The sequence below is a fragment of the Aureobasidium melanogenum genome, assembly GCF_000721775.1.
Source record: "Aureobasidium melanogenum CBS 110374 unplaced genomic scaffold scaffold_10, whole genome shotgun sequence".
Lineage (NCBI taxonomy): Eukaryota > Fungi > Ascomycota > Dothideomycetes > Dothideales > Saccotheciaceae > Aureobasidium > Aureobasidium melanogenum.
In genome coordinates, this window is record NW_024470062.1 from 430036 (window position 1) to 453643 (window position 23608).

Below are 23608 nucleotides of genomic sequence, written 5' to 3' on the forward strand. Positions count from 1 at the left end.
CAAATCCTTCACCCCTCTGTCACAGCATCGACGCTTTTTATCGACACAAGCCAGCGCAATCGCCATGAGTTTGGCCGCTCCCGGCTTGCTCCCAAAGGCGGCCACTCCGCTCCGTATCCTCGCCGCATCGAGGCCGACCTGCCAAACCTACTCCGAACGTCCTCAATCGACCCTTCAGTCCAGACATCTCTACACTGCTCCGTCAACCAGATCTGCCCGTCATGCGCCCCGTCAACCTGCACAAATTAGGGTGAGTGAGAACTCGTAATTATCCTACTGACCTTCTCGTTGCTAACATGTTCTGACTTGCAGACATTCCACGCTACCGCGCCGACATTGGCCAAGGATCCATATGCAACCCTCGGCGTGAGCAAGTCTGCTTCCACTGGTGAAATCAAGAAAGCATACTACGGACTGGCCAAAAAATACCACCCCGACACCAACAAGGATGCTGGTGCTAAGGAGAAGTTCGCTGAAGCTCAGGCTGCATACGAGACACTTTCAGACCCTAAAAAGAAGGAAGCATACGACACCTACGGCTCTGCCGCTTTCGATCAAAATGGAGGCTTCAACCCCGGTGCCGGCGCTGGAGGTAACCCCTTCGCTGGTGGCGGTTTCGGTGGGTTCGGAGGCTTTGGTGGTGGTGGTGCTGGCGGTGCTCAGGGCTTCGGCGATATCAACTTCGAAGATCTGTTCAGCGCATTTGGTGGAGGAAGCGCAAGAAGAGGCCGCGGAAGAGCTTCGCCGTTCCAGGAAGAGATCTTGGTTGGAGAGAACATTGAGGTTCAGACCAACATCTCCTTCCTCGATGCAGCCAAGGGCATCACCAAGGATATTCACATCAACCCGTTGGTCAAGTGCAAGACTTGCGAAGGCAACGGTTTGAAGAAGGGCCAATCGAGAACCACATGCAAGAGTTGTGATGGCTCTGGTACCAGGGTGCACTTCATGCAGGGTGGTTTCCAGATGGCAAGCACTTGTGGTGCATGTGGAGGTCAAGGCCAGACCATTCCAAAGAACGGTGCTTGTGGAACATGCAAGGGAGAGGGTGCAGTTCGCGAGAAGAGAACTGTGTCGGTTGATATCCCTGGTGGTATCGAGGATGGCATGAGAATGCGCGTATCACAAGAAGGAGACTTCCCGCCTACAGGCCAGGCCGCAAACCCCAAGGCACGAACAGCGAACGGCGATCTATACGTCTTTGTGCGAGTTGCACCCGATCCAAAGTTCAGTCGCAATGGATCAGACGTGCTCTACACGGCATCGATACCGCTCACGACAGCCATTCTTGGAGGCGAGATCCCCATTCCCACTTTGGATGGCGAAGTCAAGGTCAAGGTCGCGACAGGAACCGCAACTGGCGACCGCATCACATTGTCAGGAATGGGTATGAGAAAACTCAACAGCAGACGTGGCAACAATGGTGACCTGCGGGTCGAGTACAAGGTACAAATGCCCAAGTATCTCAGTGTCAACCAGAGGACGATTGTCGAGATGCTCGCAGATGAGATGGGAGACAAGACAGCAAAGCGAGTGATGAACCTCGGAAAGATGGCCGAAGACGCCAAGAAGGACGCAACAACGAGCGATGCAGACTCACACAAGAACGAAGGGTTCCTCAAGTCTGCATGGCATAGACTCACGCATCAGCACGATCACCTGAAAGAGAACGAGGAAGCCAGCAAGCAAGAAGAGGATGACAAGAAGAAGTCAGGATCGAACTAAAGAAGATGAGGTGAGATGTGTAAGAGGATTGTACATTTATGTATATTATAGCGATTTGTGTTTGAGCATTTGGGCAGGGGACACCAGATAGCTGATACATTGTCTTTGGGTTAAAAGCATGTAACAACAGGGAGGTTGGTTGGAGAAACAATGATAGACTCTTCTCTCGATACCAAGGAGTATGCGTGACATGCAGCGATTGGGTAGCTATGGAATGTAGTGGCCCTGGCGAGCGTGTCAGATTGATGTTTCAAGCGGGAAGCCTCAATGCGGGACAATGACGATTGGGCATCGGAGGTGATTGACATGGTGGCCGTGATTGATTAGCCATCTAGCTGCATCTCTTGCACACACTCGAGTATCTGGACAATTGCACACTCTGACCCCTATCGACTGTACACTTAAAAGGTCCGAGGTTTAGGAGGCTTGAAAACAAGATCAAACAGCAGCCAACAACATTAGCATCAGCGGCAGCAAGCGCGATTGACCCCACCCGCGTGGCCATGCTATAGCGGCTACCTAAAGCTACTTCCCTCCCCAACCACCACGACAAGATGATGCAGACACCGATGCTGTCGTGCCCGCTCAAGGCAACAAACGAGATAGACTGGATTGCCCCGCTCAAGCAATACATCCGCACCACGTACGGTGACGATCCAGAACGCTATGCCGATGAATGCGCCGCCCTCAACCGTCTGCGCCAGGACATGCGCGGCGCTGGCAAGGACTCGGCCGCTGGAAGAGACTTGCTATACCGCTACTATGGCCAGCTAGAGCTATTGGACTTGCGCTTTCCCGTTGACGAGAACCACATCAAGATCTCCTTCACCTGGTCTGTTTCTGTTCATCTCTGCCTCTACCTCCAGCCCCACTGACCGCTTGACTTCAATAGGTTCGATGCCTTTACCCACAAACCTACCTCACAGTACTCGCTAGCCTACGAGAAGGCTTCTATCATCTTCAACATCTCGGCCGTTCTCTCCTGCCATGCCGCCCATCAAGATCGCAACCAGGAGACAATGCTCAAGGTTGCTTACCACTCGTTCCAGGCTTCGGCCGGCATGTTCACCTATATCAACGAGAACTTTCTACATGCTCCCTCGACAGATTTGAGCAGAGATACAGTCAAGACCCTCATTGCGATCATGTTGGCTCAGGGACAGGAGGTCTTCCTCGAGAAGCAAATAGCTGATGGCAAAAAGGTTGGCCTCATGGCCAAACTTGCCAGTCAGGCTGCATATCTGTACACCCAGGCTCTTGAAGGTGTTCAAGACAACGTCGCCAAGGCCATCTTTGAGCGTGTCTGGCTACTCCTTGTCCAGTTCAAGACACATTACATGACCTCTCTGGCCCACTACTACCAGGCTCTTGCAGATGACGACGCCAACTCTCATGGTGTTGCCATCTCGCGCCTCGAAATCGCCATGACGCTCGCTCGAGAAGCCGCAAAGGTCGCAAACTCATTCCCTTCGTCTATCCCTGTCACCTCAAACTTGGCTGGAGACACTGCTTCCATTCTTGCAAATATGGCGAAGACTCATTTGACTGCGTGCGACGAGAAGCTGCAGCAGTTTAACAAGGACAACGACTTCATCTACCACCAGTCCACTCCCCCCGAGGCCGCCCTTCCTGCCATTCCCAAGCTTCCCGCCGCCAAACCTATTCCTGTAAGCGAGCTGTACCAAGGTCAGGATATTCACCGTATAGTTGGTCCCGACATTTTCCAAAAGATCGTTCCAATGGCTGTTACAGAGTCTGCCAGTATGTACGACGAGGAGAAAGCCAAGCTCGTCCGCGCAGAGAGCGAGCGTGTAGAGATTGCCAACGATGAGATGGCTGCTTCTCTCGATTACCTCAAGCTACCGAACAGTCTGAATATTCTCAAAGGAGGTCTAGATCAAGACATGACGGTTGATTCTGACTTCCGCAAATGGTGCGAAGACTTCGTTGGTCATGCTCCATTCGCTCAAGACTTTGAGCAGCTCAACTCTAGCAAATCCAGTATCCATGGTATACTCGACCAATGCCAGAAGAGCTTGGACATGGAAGAGAGTGTCTGTGAGAAGATGAGAAACAAATATGGCGGCGAATGGACCCAACAACCTAGCTCACGACTCACTTCGACACTCCGCAGCGATATTCGAAACTACCGTGGTGCTGTCGAGGAAGCGAGCATGAGTGATGTGCAACTCTATAGCACTTTCAGGCAGCATGAATCCGACATGGAGGAAATGCGATCTGCAGGCGAGACCGATGAGGCCGATGTACTTTACCAGCGAGCCATGATCAAGGTTGGTGCCGCGAGGAAGACAGGCGCAAAGAGTCCTTCAGCAGAAGGTAGCTTGATCGATGATATTGACGACGAAGACAAAGCGAGTGTGTCTGAACAGATTGCTGCTGTTGAAGATCTGCTGAAAAAGTTGACCTTGATCAAGAGAGAGCGTGAGAAGGTGCTGAAGGATTTGAAAGAAAAGGTTTGTCTAGTGGGAGATTGCTTGTCTTGAGCTTCTGCTGATTTTGCTACAGGTTCACAATGATGACATTTCAAGTGTCTTGATCTTGAACAAGAAGGCCATGTCACAGGAGAACCAACTTTTCAAAACCGAGCTCGAGAAATTCCGACCGCATCAACAGCGTTTACTACAAGCGCAACACAAACAGCACAGCTTAATGAAGGAGCTCACTCGTACTTACAGCGATCTTTTGTCGGACAAACGCGTCCGCCAAGAGCAGAACAAGTACGAAGCTTTCTCACGTCAACGTAGTACCGTAATGTCCAAGTACAAGAAAGTGCATCAAGCACTTCTGGACTTGCAAGCAGGCCTTGAGCGTGCCAAGAACTTCTATTCTGAGATGAAAGATACCGTCGACAGTCTGTATAAAAACGTCGAAGGATTTGTCGGCAATCGCAAAGCAGAAGGAAGTCAGCTGCTTAATCAGATCGAAAGCGGCAAGGCTTCTTCGGGCGCTAATGGTGCAGACCGTGAGCAGCAGCGTCTCAAGGAGATGATGGATCGCATGTCCATGAACCCTACTTCTTCGCCAAATCAGCAACAACAACCGCAACCCCCTCCAAGACCCATGCAACTGCAACAACAGCACTCTTACAACAACAACTACAACCCTGCATCCTCACCACCTGTCACACCAGGATACGGCATGCAACCCACACCATCGCCTTACACGCAGCAACAAAATTACGCTCAACAATCCCAACAGCCAAACTACCAACAACACCAGCAACCTCAACAACCTCAAGGCTACAGCTACAATCCAAATTCTTACGGCATGCCCACTTCTCCACCCGCCGTCCAGAGCCAGTACTTCTCTCCTCCGCCGAACCAAAACCAAGGCCAAAGCCTGTATGGTCAAATAGGTCAACAACAGCAGAACATGCTGCCCCATGGTTATGTGCCCCCACCCCCACCCCCTGGTCCACCGCCACAACAGCAGCAGCAACACCAACAGCAAGGATACGGACAACAGCCTCAACAGGGCTACAGTCAGCAGCAGTATGGGCAACAGCAGCAGGGCCAAGCTGATCCATGGGCTGGACTCGGTGCTTGGAAATAGGAGATTTCAACAGCACTCGGAAGTAGGATATCTGTCATCACGGCCTTGAGCAGTGAGACAGGATGCAAGAGCTGGAGAAATCGACAGCGTTCGAGTTTTGTACATTCCTGAAAATGATCAATTACAAAAGTATACTTTTTGTCCACCACATATTACTTCATCCGTGTACACTTGTGAAAACGTCCCCCTGAATGTTTTGTAGCGAAACAGCTTGGTGAATCGTTGCTCACACAAGCTCAAACATCGTTTCCGTCTGCTGCAACATCGGTTTAGGCATGGTCTTCCGATAGTTGTTGAGTTCACCATCCATCATGCCATGAACATAGCACTCGCCCAACATACGATACAACTTTGCATCACCCCTGTCTTGCCTCTGATGGCTATGCAGCACAACAGGGACATTACAGCCATACAACAACGCTATCGCGTCTCCTGGTTGTGTGTTCTTGGGCACCAGACACAACGTCACCACTCCAGTATGCTTCAAGGTGATCCGTGCCAACCGTCTATTCCACACCACCTCTTGCACTCTATGCAGGAATTCTCGAACCGAAGACGCAGGGTTACCACTAAGCACGAGAGAAGTCTCCAAATCGTCGTCTTTGGGCGCTTCTTGAAACGCTTCGGAACATGCTCGTCGCCAGTACAAGGGAGGCTTTCTGCCGTGCGTGTTTCTGTTTGCGACCAGAGTGCGCCAGAAAGAATCTGGAGGGGGATTTTGCTCTGGTGGAAGGGTCTCGAGCCATTGAGCTGCTTCGCGCCAGTCGGCTGGTATTGTGCCCGAGGTGGCGTTTGATTTTAGCTCGGAAGATTGAATGGTATGTAGGATTAGACCGTTGATGAGCAAGCTCTTTTCTCGAAGGGGGTCGCCACGAGGGAATTGGTACTTCATGAAGACGGTGAGGTTGTGTGAGGCTCTGTACGGCGGACCGCTGAAGTCAAATTTGCCTAACAGGGGGTTCGCGTTTACACGTTGATATTTCCCTCTTCGATTTGGTTTGAAAGCGACTCCCTTGCTCAGCCTTGGTATCCAGGAGGGAAATGCGCTGTCGTTTGGGTCATCTGGTGCCCAAGGCCGACACAAAATGTCGAGGGTGGCTTCAGGCCTAGACATTACGAATTCGAGCACTTCGCGGCAGACCTCGAAGATGGATTTGCTATAGTCGAGGAAGATTCTGCGTTGTTGGAAGCCGTTTGAGAGTCGGTCGACTATGATCTCCTTCTTTTCTCCTGGACTCCTGGCGTCCGAGAGAGTTCTGCTGCGTCCGAAACGCCCTACAACAGATGCTGCGCTGATGGGGTGCAAGCCATTGCTACCATCCTGGGCTAGGGTCTGAGGCGAGATATGCTGCAATGATGTGAGGTTTGGTGACTGATCTCGTTGCATCCGATTGATCTGCACTACTTGGTCGAACGGCAAGCTTGAAAGATGAGGAAAGGGCGACGCGGCAGAGTTTGTGTCCGCTGGCGGCGAAGAACAGTAAATGGCATCCGCGATCATTGTCGTTGTTTGTGCGTTGCCGTTCTGCAGGAGCTGCTGGTTTGCACCTTCTGCTTTCGCACCATCTCCGCTTATGTGAATAGAGGGGATGTCTTCACCCCTTCTCCTCTTGGAGATGTTATCACTATTAACGCCATTTTGATTACCGTCTGTAAGCGATCTCTTGAGCTGAGCGTCTACCGATGGTTGATCAGATACAACAGGAGGCAGCATAGGCGAAGGAGGTGAACTCTGATCGCGCCGAAACGCCACACCAAATGCATCATTTGACAGCCACAAGATCGCGTAGACTATATCATGAGGAACTGACGCTTCGAAAGCAGACATTGTCGACATCAGAGCTTCGAGCGAGAAGTTCTTGTCTCGAATCTTGTTGTCTTCGGTCTTGTGGAATAAGTCATCTGTCAATTCGACCAAGCGGATTGCTCCCAGTTCGGAGATTTCACCCAGGTAATCTGCATGGTTGTTGAACTCTGGGGATTTCTTGAACAGAGCTTTCATCTCGAACAGTCTGGCTGACAGTTGTGAGATGACATCGGCAAACTCATGCCACGGCAGCTTCTGATCACCGCAATGGAGAACCGCTTCTCGGGCAACAGCAATCTCTTGTACAATCCATCGTCGACTGAACCAAGAGCGTTTCATGAGAGACACTAAAGCTTTGATGTCCTTGGATACGTGCGGATCACGCATAGCTCTGTCAAACACATCGCTGTCCAGACACTTGCGCACGAACTCAAAGGCAAGTGCAGAATCACTGTCGTCGGGTCCCAGCCACACACGCACCGTGGTTGCGGAATTGAATATGATGGACATGTGAGAGATCTGCAAGCTCTTCTCCTCTTGGTTCCTCTGATCAATACACAAAGCATCGATCCATAGTCTTCGTTTCTTTAATCTTGGATACCGCAATGCCCGTAATGCGGAAGCTAGATTATTGGTGATGGTAATTATTGTGTCGTGTATGTTGACCACGGGATCATCGTTGGTGACTGGTCCCCAATTGTAAGACAAAGCCTCGTACTCGCCTGAGTCGGGAGCATTGATGACCACAGTGCTATTGTTAGGTTTTCTCAGGCGACACGTCAAAATCTCGCCTTCAAGTTCACTGTTAGGTGAGCCCGGGTGAAGAATGAACAACCGGAAGGCGCGTTCTCTAAGAGGTTCTTGTAAGAGATTGTCGAAGCGATATGCTGGTTGAGAAACAGGAATAAGAGCCATGATGGATGGGTGGGAACAATTGTTCTGGTCAATTGATCAAGACAATAACATTTTGCTGTGGTATGCTGAAGACTTCAAAGTCTTTGTCGAGACAGGGACAGACTTTGTAAGGGGTTCACATCAGGCGTCCTGATCCTTTCACTTTCTCATTTGGGCAAAAGATGGTTCTCAAAGTTACAAGGGCGAAGTGTCAGCCAATATCAATGGAGAAGGCTGAGCGGTATGCCGCAGGCTTGAATTGACCCCCACACTATACAAGGTGCCTCGACACGCACACCGAGGCTGATATGCTTCTTACTAGGAACGATTGCTCTGCAGAAAGTGGTTACTGTAGGGGCTATATTGGGCATGTCTTTTACTTTTTGAGTGGATTTGCGCTTCATTGTCTTTCTGTGAGGATTGGTTCTTGTGAGACCTCCATCTTCGTCTCTGCGATAGATGGTTTACTCTAATTGGCTGATGCATGCTGATATTAAATTACATGCATGTAAGGCGGGGATCCTCACTTCGCCACTCCAATAAATGCACAGATTCGTGCATCCAGGCAGACGGAGTGCCCGAACCGCTCGGATATGTATTCGAGCCATGTCTTCCTCAGGTGGGCAGTCTGATTGTGACTGCGCCATCTGTCAGTCGCTCTCCGCCACCACCTAAGTCAGGGCTGTGTAGAATGTTTCAGGAGCTCATAAGAAAGATGTATATCCCACAAAAGGTCGGTCAATTGGTCTTCGCATTTAAAGCAAATCATTGAAAGCTTGCCTCAGCGAGAAATCTCGATTGTCACAGAGCATTGGAATATGCCGCATGTTAGCCTTGACGCCGCCGGACTTGTCGCGCTCGCTGACTTGGACATTATCGCTCGGCGTACTGCCCTCTCGGGCACCTCTCGGTTTGCCGACGTCCTTGTGCTCTGTCCAGGCCTTCACACTCAACAATCAGCCAGCGAGCTGAACCGTGGGGAGTTTCCAGCATGTGCGGCCATGACGACTGGTTACGCCTTCCGAATCGAGAACCCTGCAACTGTAGCTTTCCTCCAAAGCATCGGAAGGACCGGACAGCTGAGCTGTGTCAAGGTTGAATACGCAAAAAGCCATAGCGAAGAATGGACGACCATCAAGCTCTTCTGCAGGACGGTTCCTTATGCCTTCTGTTGTTTGCTCACAATCTCTACCCTCATCGTGTTCGCATTGATCCGAGACTGGTGGGCCGTCACCTCAGTCAGCATCTTGGTATTTGCACGACTGTGTAATGTCTTTGTCGTCAAGAAACGGGTCGAAAGAGCTGGTGAATGGAAGGGTGCTAGTGAGCCGGGCGTTCAGGGCGATCTGCTTGTGCTTTTAAGCCAAGATCGTTGGATCAGGATCCAGGGTGCTGTTGATGATCTCAAAGCAGTGACATCTGGACAATGGCTAGCCGAGATGACCCCTCTAGAGAGTGCAGTATCTGCCTTGGCGACAGTGTTGGTGTATCTGGATGCCGCACTAACGAGCAATGCATCTCAGCTGGGGAAGATCATACTTCTCGTTCTTCTGATAGGCTCGGCTGGCTTCTTGGCCATAGCAAATGAGCAGACTGAAGCTCTACACATGCATGGTCGCGTGCTGCAAGTTCAGAAAGGGCGCAAGGCTTACGACCGAAGGCTGTCCATGGCAAAGGAGCTCATACATTCTTCGGGTAGATCCGACTGGGCCTTGAAGCTTGGCTTGGTGAATGAAAAGGATTGCGACGAGAAGTGCGCCAGCGCGAACTCCTCTGTCATAATGTAAAGATGACAGTCATATCAGACCATGATCTTATGACAGTATGACAGACCTCTGAATGAGAACTTCGCAGATGACCCTTTACATAAAGAATTGCCTCAGGATATCAGTTCGCAGGATGATGTCTGAGCCCAGGAATCCTGCTTTGAGATCTGAATCCGGCGCCCATGCCCAGTGCAAGAGTTGTGTGGTCCGTTGAATGGTACCAGGGCCCGATCTTGGGGCACAAGATACGATGGCATTAGTGAATGCTGTTTGATCAGCAGGCGTTACTGCTCCTGTACCAAGCAAGAAAATCGGCCACAGAAGAAGCGCAGATGCACCTTGCAGAAGATCCATCTGTTGAAAGACTTTGTGACTTTGCCGGGATATGGCAATAAGATCCGGATCGAAAGGACCATTCGATGGGTTTAGCAACTTGTGAGAGAGAAAGAGGCAGCCATAATACCAAGCCTTAGCCGAAAGCAGGTTTTTCATCATGAAGGTGTCCGCGGTCCCTGAGTCGACATCGAACAAATCTTCTGGAGCCTCTACAGGTGCTCGCCAATTCATGATCCTCGTCGAGAGAGAAATCGCGTCGATCAGGTCTTTTCCTTGCAGGGGCAATCTGTCTCTCAGCCAACACAGCTTGAAGGCCATGTCGAACAAAGGAGCGCACATGCCCACCCAGGGACACTTCCGCCATTGTGTGGTCATATCTTGACGAGGACTTCCAGGAAGACACATCGTCTCGAACAAGCGCTCGATATAGTCGTAAGGCAGTGAGGGAGAGGGTTGGAATAAGCGGTTGTGCACTGTTCGAAATGAATATGCCTCAAGCAGTAGAACTTGGTGCATTGACGACGGTGCTTTGCCCATCATGCTTGTTCGAACAAGATTATGAGCACCACTAAGATGCGCTACTCGCATGCTAGCAGGTTCATCAGTCCTTGGACTCATCGACTAGTTTAACTCAGGTCAGCTTGAAGAAGCAATACTGTTTCCGAATCAGTTCTTACCTCGAAAGTATGCAACAGAAGTGTCGCTGCGACCTTCCATTCCGGAGAAGTTAGACCAGTCTCGGTCAGAGCAGTAGCTAGGCCCTTGACGGCTTGCTGGTAATGTACAAGAGCCTTCTGAACGCCTCCCGGTTCTGCCTTTGTTACGAAAGCAGTGCCACATGATAGCCAAGCATGCATGAGCGATGAGTTTTGTAGACACAATGGCAGACAAAGCTGTGAGGCCGGTTGCTCGAGACTGCCATTATCTGGAGAAATGATGGCCTTGTCGAATGCCGTGGTGATCTGAATCAATTGGCTGGATGTTAATTTCCTGGTTGTTGATTAGGTAATTTGCAAGCCAGAAACTTTGGTAAAGAGCACATACGGTGATACTGTCTTGACTCCAGCGGGGAGGTCAACGGTGATGCAATTCTCGATGCTGTTCTGTGGTGAAGGGGTTTCCCATACACGTCTCATGATGTTCGAAGTGGTCGTGCCGCGGGTACCTTTTTGTCCCTTGTCACGAATTACCATGACACTTTGTGACGGAGATCCGGGATTTATCGATATCTGGATAGGGTCTCGTCTAGCATCAAGATCAAGACGCGGTTGATATCTGCCGCCATCTTCGGAGGCTAGCGATGCTGCATGTGCAGGCCATTCGCAGACAACTGATCCGATGCTCTTCCGGCAGCGCACGCAGACAGGCTTCGCAAGATCACACTTCTTCTTCTTCCGTCGACCTGTTATAAAGTCTGTCAATTAAAGAGTTCATTGCCGGCACGTCTATACGAAAGCCCCACAATCTGGAAACTGATCCGGGCAAGCCCGCAGATTGTGTAATGGATGAGGAGCACATACATGGTAGACAGCCCAGATCTGTACGAGTTCGCTTGGGCTTGACATCCGCTGCGACCAGTCCGCCGGTAGACAGTTCGAAATTAGCAAACATGACACGCCTATCGAGCAGTTCAGAGCGGGCGCATCGCGGAGTGAAGTTCGCCCCTGCCAAAGCTGTGGGAGCGGCTGGCTCGATGTGGACAAGTGCCAAGTCCCTTATACATATAAGGAAAGCAGGCCCGAGGGAAGTATTGGCTATCGCTACTGCTCGCTTACGACTTTAAGCTGTGGAACGATAGAGGTCTGATGGACGTTTCTTGGTATATGACAAAAGACCAGATTTCTGATTAGAGATTACGAATAAGAAGAGTAAGGTTAAATAACGAAGGTGTAGATGGGACCAAAGTTAAATGTTCCGCTAACCGTGCTTATCTGACCAGGGACATCTGCTGTCCATTATTCATGTGTTTGCTTGCCTATGTTTCGCTGCCGAGATCTGTCCAGCATGTCTCTTGCATGTATACCCAGCAGAGATAGAGAATGAAGAGAAGTGCAATGTCTATCTTACCAGTAAACTGCTGCACATCACATATAAGGACACAAGGGGCTTATCAATCTATGAGGCCAAGAGTAGTGCTCTTCTGAGCGAATTTGTAAAGGAAACCAGCGAACATAGATTATCCCTTTACAACAGGTCATCGATACCACGCTCCGAGTCCTTCTTGATAAGATCAATCATGCCCTAAAGTCAATCAGCATCAGATCGAGGCCATAGAAAAGAAGGATACACGTACATCTGGGAAGATGGGCTTGCCATCCTTGTCAAGCACGTAGCGAAAAGGCATCTCGGTGCTCTCGTGCTCGTCAACCTTGATCTCGGGGTGGTCAACATATTTGATGTTCTCCAGCTCGATGCGATCCTGGACCACGATTCTAGTGGTACGCACTGCTGTGTCGGTGGTCATCTGGACTGGTCCAAGACGGCGTCCTTGGTAGCCCTTCTTGCGAAGTTCCGAAGTACGATCTATCAATGCATCAGCCAGAAAACCAGGTCAGACATCGGATGACGTGGCATACCTCTAGGTGGGTCGTCTCCGAGGATACCGCCAAAGAGAAAGATGTCGAAGTTGTCGCCGTCGGCGGGGCTGAGTTCTTGTTTGGCTGCGGGATCAAGCAGGCAGACACGGTCCTTCTTGTCTGCATAGATCTCCTCGATGCCGCGATGTTCAACGTTCAGTTCAGAGACATTCTTCAGAGATTCGGGCAATTGAAGCTCATGCGGGACAGATGTGAGGTAGAAAGAGGATCCTGAGGCTGCAGTCTCTCTGGCAATGCACTTGTATTCAAGAGCTGACCATTGCTCAAGCTCAGGGTCGAGATGCTCGACAATGAAGGTTTTACCGGACATGCTCTATGATTTATTAGGACATCCATTGATATTAATTTTCCACGCTCAACTCACTGCGGACTTACGAATCAGTGACCAGAGATCTGTCTCCTCAATTTTGCTATATAATAGAGGTTTGATACAACAAGCGTCAGAGTCTGTTTAATGTATAGAACGATGGGTTCTGGTTGTCGCAATGAAGAATGAATATGGTGGTTGCTTTCATCGAATTTTCCAAAACTTTTGACCCGAAGCCGAGACTGACGTGAGTTTCGCGGGATGAACAAGCATCGTGGGGAAGTGCAATAACGACACCAAGGGTCTGCTATCCGACACAGCATGTGGGTATCAGCCAATGATATAGATGATCGACCAGATGTACGTCAGACAGTACATATCTTGTGCCCGGTAACAAGTGCTTAGTGTTGCAGCATGCAGCTACTCGATACAATAAAGCTACATATAGGTTTTGGTGAAGGAGCGATAAGACCATTGAGAAAGCTCAGAGCACAGTCAATTACTCTGCGAGCAGAGATGTGGCCATTGACCTCGCCAACAGATAGTGAAAGGCAGATGATGAAACAAGCTGTATGATTAATAGCCTGAGATCGAGTCTGCGTGACCTCCAACGAAGATGGAAACGATCAGAGCTGGAGGAGGCTAAAACCTCAGTGAAAGCTAGGCAAACGTTGTCGAAAGGGACAAAAGACGGTGCTACAAGCTTGGAAGCTCTTCGTACCGACCCCTCTTTCAACCACATTGCTTTCATCTGAAATACCAAACCTCTTTACTTCCACTCTCCAAACACAACAAAGCGACAGGTCAATTGCGTGCCAAGCACGAGCTACAAGCTTCTAGCACAGTCAACGCGAAACGCACGCAAGCAAGGGCAAGAGCATCAGAAGGTGCGTCAGAGTGTCTCGTCATACGTTTCACAGGGCCGCCTTTAGACCGAGCAATTGACATAATAATTGGGCAGCAGCAAGCAACCGAGATTCCACGACAGCACTGCGGACAGCGAACAGCCAAAGCAGACTTCACTCGTATCAGATCTCTTTGTTCCCAGACCCGCTTAGGTACCCCAGCTTTCGTAAGAGCCGGCCGGCTGAGTCAAGCGACGACATCACCCTGGTGAACAAAGCCCAAAGCTATCCATCCACCCACGCCCTGGCCTAAGGTGTCGATTGCTTTTGCGTCCACGTCGACACCACTTTTTTGCTTGCGAACACAGCTTGCGCACAGCAAGAACCACAACCTCAATTCTTCCTGGCGAAGACTCGCACCCCTCTTCCTCGTCCACTACTGCAAAGCAAAAAAGGCCGACCACATTGCGACAAGCCCGCCGCCATGAACCCCCACCAGAAGAACAAGGTCGACATCAACGTGAGATCTTCGTCCGCTGCCATATGCACCTCCCGACTCATCATATCCACACAGGCCATGTCACCCGATGAGCAGCGTCTGTTCCGCATGTACGGCAAGCTGCCCGACAAGAAGAACCTGTTGCAGAACAAGCTCAAGGTACGCATCTCTGCAACCTCGACTGCGCTTTGTGCACCTTTCTAATCACTTATGCGCAATTTCACAGGGCCAAGAGCGCAAATACTTCGACAGCGGTGACTACGCCCTCAGCAAGGCTGGAAAGGCAGGTGACGTTGGCGTCACCAGCATCGGCGTCGAGCACCCTTCACCAGACACCATCCCCCACCTTTCCTCGTCACCGAGCACGCAAGCCCCTGGCAACCCCAACGGCAATCCCGGTCTCAACCTCCAGCCCACCCAGAGCCACCAGTCATACGCTTCAGGCAGCCCAGTCAAGGAGAGCAGTATTCTGCAGAGGGGCATGAGTGTCGACGACCAAGACGGCGAGATCAAGAGTGCCATGGAGAAGCGTGCTGAGGCCGCTTCATCTGGCCTTTCTCCTTCGTCTGAGAGCGACGCTGTGCCGATCCGCCAATAGGAGACGTCCGCCTTTGCTTTGGAATCAGGCAAATTTGATGGAACGGAAATTCTGACTGCGAGAATTGGCCAAATGGTGTTGACAGATCGACAAGACAGCAGAGCTAGATCAAGGTGGAAGGTCAAGGTCAGGAACAGGCGTTGGACCGGCAGGAGTGCAGGAGTTGAATCTTTGTCGTTGTGTTTTTCTATACCTCGCCCCTTTTGATTGTCTTTTTGACAAGAGCAACTGGACACTTGAGGAGGTGCTCAATCCCATCCACACACAACATGTTTGTTGTTTTTTTTGTCTGTACGCTTATGCCGTAGTTCGTTTCTTTTTGTTCACTCGTTCCCTCTTCTTCGGTGTAGCTACTTTTGAACATGGACACTTGATTGTCTTTCTTCCTGACAAAAGACCTGCTACTTCTTTCTATAAGATCCAAGAATGTTTTGAACAATGATGATACAGGTTTGAATATTTCCTAGAAATGAAGACAATGATATAACTACATGAAAACCTCCTTATCCCTTTTTGAACATTCAGGAATTCTTACACTTCTCATGCGTGGACAAAAGCACCGCCTTGAGCGTTCTGACCTCTCTTGCTACCAGGTACACTGGGTTCCACCTCGTCCAAAGCAGACACGACATCCTGGTCAGCCTCGAAATCCAAAGGAGTATCCTGGTCACGAGCATTGCCCGACGAGCCTGAGAGCTGCTTGATGGCAGTGATTTCCTTGGCAGCCCACTCACGCCACTCCTCGTACTTTTGGTCTTCGAGCTGCATACCGATGTCCAGAGGTGAAGGACCGAACTCGGCGCCAGTCCAGAGAGCTTCTTCGCGGGCGACGCGGCGCTCAATGTCCTGTGTATGACGGACGTCGTAGAATTCTTTGCGGGCCTTGTCGTAGGCGCCGGCCTTTGTGTAGGCTTGATATGTGTCTGGCTCTGCGGTAGGAAGGGTAGGGCTGAGGATGTCTGTGGTCTTGATGTTGAGGGCGGTCGCGAGATGGTTGAGCAACGCGGAGACATTTGCGGAAGCGTTGCGATAGTATGAGAAGGAGATGGGGAGAACGTTGAAGGGGTTTTCGGCGAAGGGCTTGATGGTGGATTCGGGCTCGAGGGTCATGGTGATGTTGTATTGCTTGCCGATGGCTGCGAGGTCCATGTTTCGTAGCGTTTGGGCAAGAGAGTCGGAATGTAGCAGAGCGACACTGAAGGAACGCTTGTTGATCGAAGAAGTGTTGAGACCTTGCTCGGTGAGGATCTGGTTCAGGTGCTTCAGGGCGTCCTTGAATTGATGGGGATATTTGGGGTGGTATGTCAAGTAGAGGTTGACAGGAACACTGGCATCGGCATCGGTGTATTCAGTCCTTGATGGCAATTGACTGGATTGCAGATCGACGGCGTATTCTTCCTTGAACAATGGCAGCAGTTCTTCCTGGAAGGCTTCGGACCGTAGGTAGTCGAGCAATTGTGGAGTAGCAGAGAAGTCGAGTTCATGTCGGAGCAGGCCCATGAGCCATGCTTGTCTTTGGACGACACTGTAGAGGATCAGCGAATGCGTGGCTATGCGGCTTGACCAGATATACACACCTCTCTCCGTCGACCTGCTTGGTGGGCTGATCCAGCTGGCTCCAGTCGAACTTCTGGTAGTCCTTGCCGTCATCCTCGAGAACCTGTCTAGGTCTTGCCAGTTCCCATGGGTGGTCGCCGAAAAAGTCGAGTCTGAGCTGATCCTCGGGATACTGGAGTTTGACGGGCTGGAAGAGCTTGCTGGCCTTTCTACCCTTGCGCTGGGCGGGTTGCAATGGCGGACGCACGAGACGTTCTGATGGCGGTAGGTTGCCGATGACCGTGTACCAGGGCGGAGGAGGTTGAGAGGTGGTCGTGCCTCTGGAACCGCGGACCTGGAGGAGGCGCGTGGCGGCCTGGTGTACGCGCTGAGGCGCAAAGTTGTATCGACCCATGGCGGCGGTCCTGTCTGGGTGGTCGATCAAGATTCGGTCTTCTGGTCAATAATTCGAGATTCCAGCAGCGGAGCGGGAGACGGCTGGCTTGGCGCGGCGGAGAAGGAGCGGCAGCCAATCAGCGGGCGCTGGAACCGGTGGGTAATGCTGAAAGTCGCGGACTTTTTGGAGCAGCAGCAGCACTTGACCACGACGACAGCGGCCACGACAAGGCGTAATGTTCTGAGTGATATGCCCAGGGAATGTCGATTGCTCGTCTGACACAATGCTCGCCGCTTCATGTCCCTCCTTGGCTCCTTCTCCCGCACCCAGAGCGGCTCCTCTCTGCACAAGAAGCCCACGACCACGACTGCCTCGATCATGACAGCCCTGTGTCCTCGCCGCAACCACTCCAATGCCTTCGACCACGACTATCCTCGCCATCGCCGCGACCTCCACATCCTCTCTAGGCGGCCCACTCCCACTTCTCGCTGCCTGACCCCCGAGTCTGCCGAATCTCTCTTCCTCGAAGCTCTCGCACGCGCGAGCTTGTGTCGGAAACATGCTCGCCAATCATCCACCATCACACGCCCTTCTCACTCGACCACCACCACTTCCTCATCTCCTCGCTCTGCTCGTTTCACCACATCCTCTACCGCGAACAAGCCACCTTTATCTTCTGCCGTCGAGCTCTCGACTGACGAATCTTCCCATCCCGCTCCCGTCCATATCTCACGTCAAGAGCTGCGTTCCATAGTCGATCAATACGACTATGCAGGCTACCAGGAAGATCCTCCTCCAGACAGGGACTCAAACCACGAATCCCCTTCGAGCACTCATTTCTACTCCTCTAGTCAGATACCCGACAGGAAACCCCTGACTGCCAATTCATTTTCCGACCAGCAAGCCATTGATTACTTCAACCTCATTATACAAGACAAAGCCACGCCGAACCTCCCGCTCTACAAAGCATACAGGGCCATACCACAACCACGACCGAAATATCTCGAGAATCAACCCATTCGCGAACTAATGCACCGCTTGAGTATTGTCGAATACAAAGATGAGCGGACAATGCAGCGCTATCTCAGCCTCGTCGATGATATGTTGGCTGCAGACATACCCATGACGAGATCAGAATGGAACAGTGCCATGAGTTTCGCCGGTCGCTATCTTCGCAAAATTGGTGACGTACAAGTCGAAACTGCCACTCAGATTTGGTTGCGCATGGAGAAAGAAGCTGGTCTGTCGAGCAGCGCCGCCACTTTCAGTATTCTGTTTGATGTCGCCACCAAAGCTGGTAAATTCGCCCTTGCCGACATTGTGGTCAAGGAAATGATGCAGCGAGGCATTGAACCCAACCGCCATTTCCGTACAAACATAATCTACTGCCATGGCCTCAAGCGCGATGGTGCTGCTGTTCGAAAAGCCTACCAGGACTTTGTTGACGCTGGCGAGATCATTGACACCCTGGTTCTGAACTGTGTTATTGCTAGTTTGATCAATGCTGGCGAGCCATCTGCTGCTGAGTACATTTTTGAGAAAATGAAGACTCTCGGCACAGAGAACACCACTGCTGCCAAGATCAAAGGATGGAAAGCCCAGCGCCACCTCGGAAGGGTTCTGGACCAAGCAGGAAGAAAGCTTCGCAAAGAGCCAGAGAGACGTGTTGTTGTGCAGAACGTCACTCCAATCACACCGAACCTACACACGTATCGCTTGTTGATCAAGTACCACGCTCATGAGTCTGGTAACATAGACCGCATTAGCGAACTGCTCGACGAGATGCAACAATATGGCATTCATATTCACGGATCCATTTTTTACCAGATTATACGTGGTTTTAGCATTCACGGAGGCATTCGCTATTCTTCATGGAATAAGAAGAGACTCGACAGCTTCTGGGAAATATTTTGTCAGTTCGTTGAGAGAGACAAAGAGACGGAACAGAAGCACGGCGATTGGATATCCGAAGAAGATAGGGGTTGCTATCTTAGTGCCTCCATGGTCAAAACCGTCCTCAATGCGTACCTCAAGGTCACAGGCCCAGAGAATACCAGAAAGATGTGGCAAGAAATAAAGGAAATCTGGAAACCGAACGAGCAGGACGAAGAAGCTGTAAACACAGGGCTAGAATATGCGCTTGGCTAGAAGGAAGGCCTCAGAAATGACTGTAACACCAAATGTATCTCTTCATGTACAGACGAATTTTATCAAGAATCAAAAAAGTTTCTCAAAGACGATTGATCAAGACTATGCCCCACTGCCTTTTGAAGCAAGAGTTCGGCTTCATTTTAGCAATCAATCTAATGCTGTGTTCCTCACATCTACTGACCTTGACATGTGAACTCTGCCTATATAGAAAACCGTCCGTGCGCAAACGCGAATTGCAGGTTGCTCTTGCCTGTCTTCTCAACTTTGCTTGTATTGCTTCCGCTCTCGCCTCCTCGGGGAACCGATGTCCCAGAAAGCTCTGTGACGCGTCCAAATCACGTAACATCAGTTTGTTGAGGATGTTGCGATCACCTGTCATCAGTTCAGTGTTGCCTGTTTTGCCATCCGGTTGAAGCCTTGAGGAAGCCATCTATCGCCTCTCACAATCTTTTTCGTGCGGAACATACGATCGGTTGATCAGCCATCAGACATGCCTATACAAAGGCAACGGAGTAAACCTGATCTCGAGTTTACTCTACGTCAGGTTTTTGGAAAGCCATCGTTCAGGTAAGTCGTCATTCTCTATCTCTCCTCAAAGGTGCAACTAGACTGACCATCTCTCATATAGACCCATACAACGCGAAGTCATCGAAGCCGCTTTGGAAGGCAATGATGTTTTTCTTCAAGCCGCCACCTCATTTGGCAAGAGTTTATGTTTTCAGTTGCCAGCATGTATTGACATCGGCAGTGAGTGGCATTGCGGATTTGACCAATATCATGTGATACTAACATATCTCAGTCACTATTGTTGTGTCACCTCTGCTTGCGCTTATGGTAGGTCACACGGTCGCTTTCCCTGATATCTTGTCACTGACTGTCTTACAGAACAATCAAGTTGCTGCTCTGCGAGCTGCTAGTATCCAGGTCGCTACTATCAATAGCACTGTCTCCAAGCATGTCCGCGATGCCATCATGGCCGACCTCAAGACTGGTCATCCCCTAACCAGGCTTCTCTATGTCACTCCGGAGTTCTGCGCCATGGACCACTTTCGCCGCGTTCTACGCGTAGTCCACGCACAGAGAGAGCTTTCTCGGATCGCCATCGATGAAGCACACTGTATCTCTGAATGGGGTCACGACTTTCGTCCGAGTTTCAAAGAGCTCAATTTCTTCAAAAAGGAGTTTCCAGATGTACCGATGATCTGCTGTACTGCTACAGCAACCCAGCGAGTGCGAGATGATATCATTGCGACTCTGCATCTCGACAATCGTAATCTCAAACACTTCACCATGACAACCAGCCGACCAAACTTGCACTACGAAGTCCGGTACAAGTCAGATGAGGAAGATCACTACGACGATTTCCTCGCATGGATCAAAGCCGCTCATGCTCGACGCGAAAGACCAGAGCGAGCAGCAGAGTTGGCAGCCAGAAACGAACGACCGACGAATGTACCGGGCATCGTCTACACTCTGTATCGGCGAGACTGCGAGATTCTGGCTGAGCGCTTGACTAACGATGGCATTGGCGCAAAGCCTTACCACGCCGGTCTGAGCAACGAGCAGAAAGACGATCATCTCTCCGGCTGGGTAGCAAATCGCGAAGGCTACGATGTCATTGTCGCAACCACAGCTTTCGGAATGGGCATTGACAAAGAGAACGTTCGTTTTGTCGTGCACTGGCAGATTGCAAAATCCTTCGAAGGATACTATCAAGAAGCAGGACGTGCAGGCAGAGACGGGAAAGCCTCAGTCTGCATCGTCTACTACTCCCGCGAAGATCGAGACCGTGGCGCAAACATGCTGGCCAGGGCTCAAGAGCAGAAGATGCGACAAGAGATGGGCAGAGGCCGCAGCAACCACGAGTACGACAACATGAACACGCATCCTGACAGCAATGGACGTGCCAACTCTTTGCTGTACTTGACGAAATACTGCGAGGCAACAAGTACATGCCGGCACAAGATGATAGCCGAGTACTTTGGAGACAAGACTGTGGTACCGTGCAATTATGCTTGCGACCATTGCAAAGATCAGAAAGGGCTGGAAACGAGAAAGAACAATGGACTGGCAAGTGAGGAATGGTGCTTGACACAAAGACAATCATATTCCTACGATGAGTACGACTAGGAGCGTGCTTTCTGATGGAAGGTAGACCACGCTCAAACAGACTAGCTTCAATGAATTAATGGCAAAAACTTTTTGAAGACAACTCTTCTATCGTCTGGATCCATCAGATCTTAGTTGGTTGGAACGGAGGGCGCTCCGGCTCCCAAGAATTTTGCAAGCGAGAGCAAGCGATGCCCATCAAAGTGAGAAGCCGCGGTCCAGACAAAATATTTATCGCAGCAACCACCGGACAACAACAACCCCATCAACCACCAAGTCGCAATCATGCCCAAGCCCAGACGCAACCTCCAGGCCACGGCCGAGGAAACCATGACACCTCCGGCATCCCTCACCGAGACACAGTCCGTCGCTCGCGTCCAACAAGCCGCTGGAAACAACCTCTACCGTGTCGAACTGCCAGACGCAAAAGTGCTCTTGGTCGAACTGCCTGCTCGTTTCCGCTCTACCATCTGGATCAAGAGAGGTGGATTTGTGCTTGTTGACATGGGTGCTATGAATGAGCGCGAGAACAAGTTGGATGGCGAGATCATCAATATTGTCAGAAACGAGAAGGAATGGCGCAAGGAGAAATACTGGTACGTCTCTGGGTTTCTAGTTGGTGCGGCACGACTGCTAATAAGGTCACAGGCCCAAGGAGTTTGTGCAGAGAATCTCGTATGCCGATGAAGACGACTCGGACGAGGAAGAGTCCAATGTGGGCAAGATGCCTCCTTCCGACTCCGAGGACGAGTGAGCTACACTATCTATCTTCGTCCGACACTACTCTATATGCTGGTGCTTCTCCGCCGCAATGTCGATGGCTTCCTTTCTTGTTCCATACCACACACCTACTACCGTCGCCGCGAGAACCTGTACTACAACCATCGAGCTGAAGTTAGTGCTGGGGAAGACATTCCAAGCGTACTCTTGCGCTCCCCACAGGGCATACTGGAGGATTGGGTGATAACCCGCACGCCAGAGAAGAGCAGGAGTCGCCCACACAATCCAAGAATAGAACTGGTAGTGCAGCGATCTTGCGCACAGCATGCCAATCGCATTTGCCGAGAGAATAGTCGTCAGGATAAATCTTGGTGTCACTCTTGCTGAGATTTGTGCTTGCTGCGCTTTCGATGGAGGGTTGAAAATCGAGCCGATGACTTCTGGGAGGGATTGCCTCGAAGGCTTCAGCCAGCGGGTCGTAGCAAACAGAACAAGTAAAGAAACATGAACAGCCATCAATGTCAATGCAAATTGCTTCGAGAGGAACGTTTCCTCTCCGACAAAACGCCAGTTTACTGTCCACTTGAAGAAGAACTGTCGTGTGAACTCGAATGCTCGTGAGAGGTAGCCTTGTGGGTTGTGTAGCGTGAATGGCAATGACAGTAGAACCTGTATCTGGTCAATACACAGCTTTTCGATGCTATGTTAAGCACATACCTGTATCAAGACAATCAGTGATGCATGACCAATTGCATCACCGGCGCCAAGTGCTTGCAGAAGCACAATGCCGACAGAAGGCAATGCAAGCAATAGACTCATCTTGACTCCCAGCCCAATCGAGTAGATCACCGATCCAGTGACCCACCATCGCTTCTGGTAGCAGTAGACGGCCAAAAAGAAAAAGAAGATGGCAAAGCAATCATTGAACAAACGCAGCGTAAAGATTGAGTGCATGCGCTTGGACAAGATGAGCATTGGAAACACGTAGGGTGGTATCTGTCTTCTGTATTAGTGATCATTTCCAAAGCTTGCTGGAACTCTGACGGACCTTTGCATTGCGGTAGCATGCCATAACAACAGCAAGCGTCAAAAGGTAAAGGACGCCAAAGATGATCTGTGCAAACGGAATATTGGTTCCTTGATCGGTGAACCGATATAGCATCTGGTAGATGTAGACATGAGCCGCGGGATAGACCAAAGGCCCAGTACCTCCTTGGATCTTGGTATAGTCACGCTCTCCAGCAAGATATTGTGCGACCTGTTCGACATATGCTGTCCAATCGATCTCGGTGTCTATTTCAGAGCATCAGAATTTGAGTTAAAGGTATGTTTGCTGCTTGCAGAGTTTGCATACATGGTACTTTCCACACGATCAAGGCAGTGAGGCCTGCATCGGCTAGCAGTAGCAATGGACATATCCATCTGGCATGCCACGGGTCCTTGGCAATAGCCAAACACTTCTGGAAGACGTCCATGACTAGTGACGTTTTGGGTCACTGGTGTTTGTCTCGACGGCACCCCACCGTTAATATTAGAGCTGGGATGTTCAGCTGAAGGATCGTATAAATCGTATTGGCGTCTCAGCTGGAAGAGAGGTACGTATCAACAACACCACGTGCTGGATGTCGTGCCGGTCCAAAGAAAGGAGATGATTGATGAGAATAGAGTTGCGGCAAGGACCCGCGGGGCTGATCATCTCCGGCTTTTCTTTCCACGCAAACTCTCGCTCACCCACGCAGCTTCCTCGC

General features: G+C 50.7%; 12 protein-coding genes across 12 annotated transcripts; 7 read left to right on the forward strand and 5 right to left on the reverse strand.

Moving 5' to 3' along the window:
• Positions 1-64: 64 nt before the first annotated feature.
• Positions 65-1725, forward strand: M437DRAFT_84512 (uncharacterized protein; the record flags this gene model as incomplete). Its single annotated transcript, XM_041028114.1, has 2 exons — positions 65-250; positions 313-1725. The coding sequence occupies 2 exons, from the start codon at positions 65-67 to the stop codon at positions 1723-1725; spliced, it is 1599 nt and encodes a 532-aa protein (XP_040879840.1).
• Positions 1726-2279: 554 nt separating this feature from the next.
• M437DRAFT_84513 (BRO1-domain-containing protein) lies at positions 2280-5298 on the forward strand (the record flags this gene model as incomplete). The annotated part of the gene is made up of 3 exons (XM_041028115.1): positions 2280-2557; positions 2618-4199; positions 4252-5298. The coding sequence occupies 3 exons, from the start codon at positions 2280-2282 to the stop codon at positions 5296-5298; spliced, it is 2907 nt and encodes a 968-aa protein (XP_040879841.1).
• Positions 5299-5524: 226 nt separating this feature from the next.
• M437DRAFT_48843 (HET-domain-containing protein) lies at positions 5525-8020 on the reverse strand (the record flags this gene model as incomplete). Its single annotated transcript, XM_041021732.1, has 2 exons — positions 5525-6611; positions 6714-8020. 2 exons carry the CDS (start codon positions 8018-8020, stop codon positions 5525-5527), a joined length of 2394 nt encoding a protein of 797 aa, XP_040879842.1.
• Positions 8021-8817: 797 nt separating this feature from the next.
• M437DRAFT_84515 (uncharacterized protein) lies at positions 8818-9786 on the forward strand (the record flags this gene model as incomplete). Its single annotated transcript, XM_041028116.1, has 1 exon — positions 8818-9786. The coding sequence occupies one exon, from the start codon at positions 8818-8820 to the stop codon at positions 9784-9786; it is 969 nt and encodes a 322-aa protein (XP_040879843.1).
• A 75-nt stretch (positions 9787-9861) lies between these two features.
• On the reverse strand, positions 9862-11712 carry M437DRAFT_48406 (uncharacterized protein; the record flags this gene model as incomplete). The annotated part of the gene is made up of 4 exons (XM_041021656.1): positions 9862-10722; positions 10779-11091; positions 11146-11503; positions 11622-11712. The coding sequence occupies 4 exons, from the start codon at positions 11710-11712 to the stop codon at positions 9862-9864; spliced, it is 1623 nt and encodes a 540-aa protein (XP_040879844.1).
• A 573-nt stretch (positions 11713-12285) lies between these two features.
• On the reverse strand, positions 12286-13008 carry M437DRAFT_48817 (DUF431-domain-containing protein; the record flags this gene model as incomplete). The annotated part of the gene is made up of 3 exons (XM_041021727.1): positions 12286-12342; positions 12395-12624; positions 12678-13008. The coding sequence occupies 3 exons, from the start codon at positions 13006-13008 to the stop codon at positions 12286-12288; spliced, it is 618 nt and encodes a 205-aa protein (XP_040879845.1).
• Positions 13009-14334: 1326 nt separating this feature from the next.
• M437DRAFT_48626 (Endosulfine-domain-containing protein) lies at positions 14335-14947 on the forward strand (the record flags this gene model as incomplete). The annotated part of the gene is made up of 3 exons (XM_041021701.1): positions 14335-14370; positions 14425-14508; positions 14576-14947. 3 exons carry the CDS (start codon positions 14335-14337, stop codon positions 14945-14947), a joined length of 492 nt encoding a protein of 163 aa, XP_040879846.1.
• Positions 14948-15487: 540 nt separating this feature from the next.
• M437DRAFT_48823 (uncharacterized protein) lies at positions 15488-16898 on the reverse strand (the record flags this gene model as incomplete). Its single annotated transcript, XM_041021728.1, has 2 exons — positions 15488-15858; positions 16472-16898. 2 exons carry the CDS (start codon positions 16896-16898, stop codon positions 15488-15490), a joined length of 798 nt encoding a protein of 265 aa, XP_040879847.1.
• A 939-nt stretch (positions 16899-17837) lies between these two features.
• Positions 17838-19028, forward strand: M437DRAFT_48389 (uncharacterized protein; the record flags this gene model as incomplete). Its single annotated transcript, XM_041021649.1, has 1 exon — positions 17838-19028. A coding segment is annotated over one exon (1191 nt), but the record flags the coding sequence as incomplete, so codon positions are not given.
• A 493-nt stretch (positions 19029-19521) lies between these two features.
• M437DRAFT_48285 (ATP-dependent DNA helicase) lies at positions 19522-21161 on the forward strand (the record flags this gene model as incomplete). Its single annotated transcript, XM_041021628.1, has 4 exons — positions 19522-19598; positions 19660-19778; positions 19831-19865; positions 19917-21161. The coding sequence occupies 4 exons, from the start codon at positions 19522-19524 to the stop codon at positions 21159-21161; spliced, it is 1476 nt and encodes a 491-aa protein (XP_040879849.1).
• A 264-nt stretch (positions 21162-21425) lies between these two features.
• On the forward strand, positions 21426-21894 carry M437DRAFT_48413 (putative eukaryotic translation initiation factor eIF1a-like protein; the record flags this gene model as incomplete). The annotated part of the gene is made up of 2 exons (XM_041021657.1): positions 21426-21736; positions 21789-21894. 2 exons carry the CDS (start codon positions 21426-21428, stop codon positions 21892-21894), a joined length of 417 nt encoding a protein of 138 aa, XP_040879850.1.
• A 26-nt stretch (positions 21895-21920) lies between these two features.
• On the reverse strand, positions 21921-23335 carry M437DRAFT_75356 (ALG3-domain-containing protein; the record flags this gene model as incomplete). Its single annotated transcript, XM_041026408.1, has 4 exons — positions 21921-22529; positions 22578-22856; positions 22909-23153; positions 23215-23335. 4 exons carry the CDS (start codon positions 23333-23335, stop codon positions 21921-21923), a joined length of 1254 nt encoding a protein of 417 aa, XP_040879851.1.
• Positions 23336-23608: the final 273 nt, after the last annotated feature.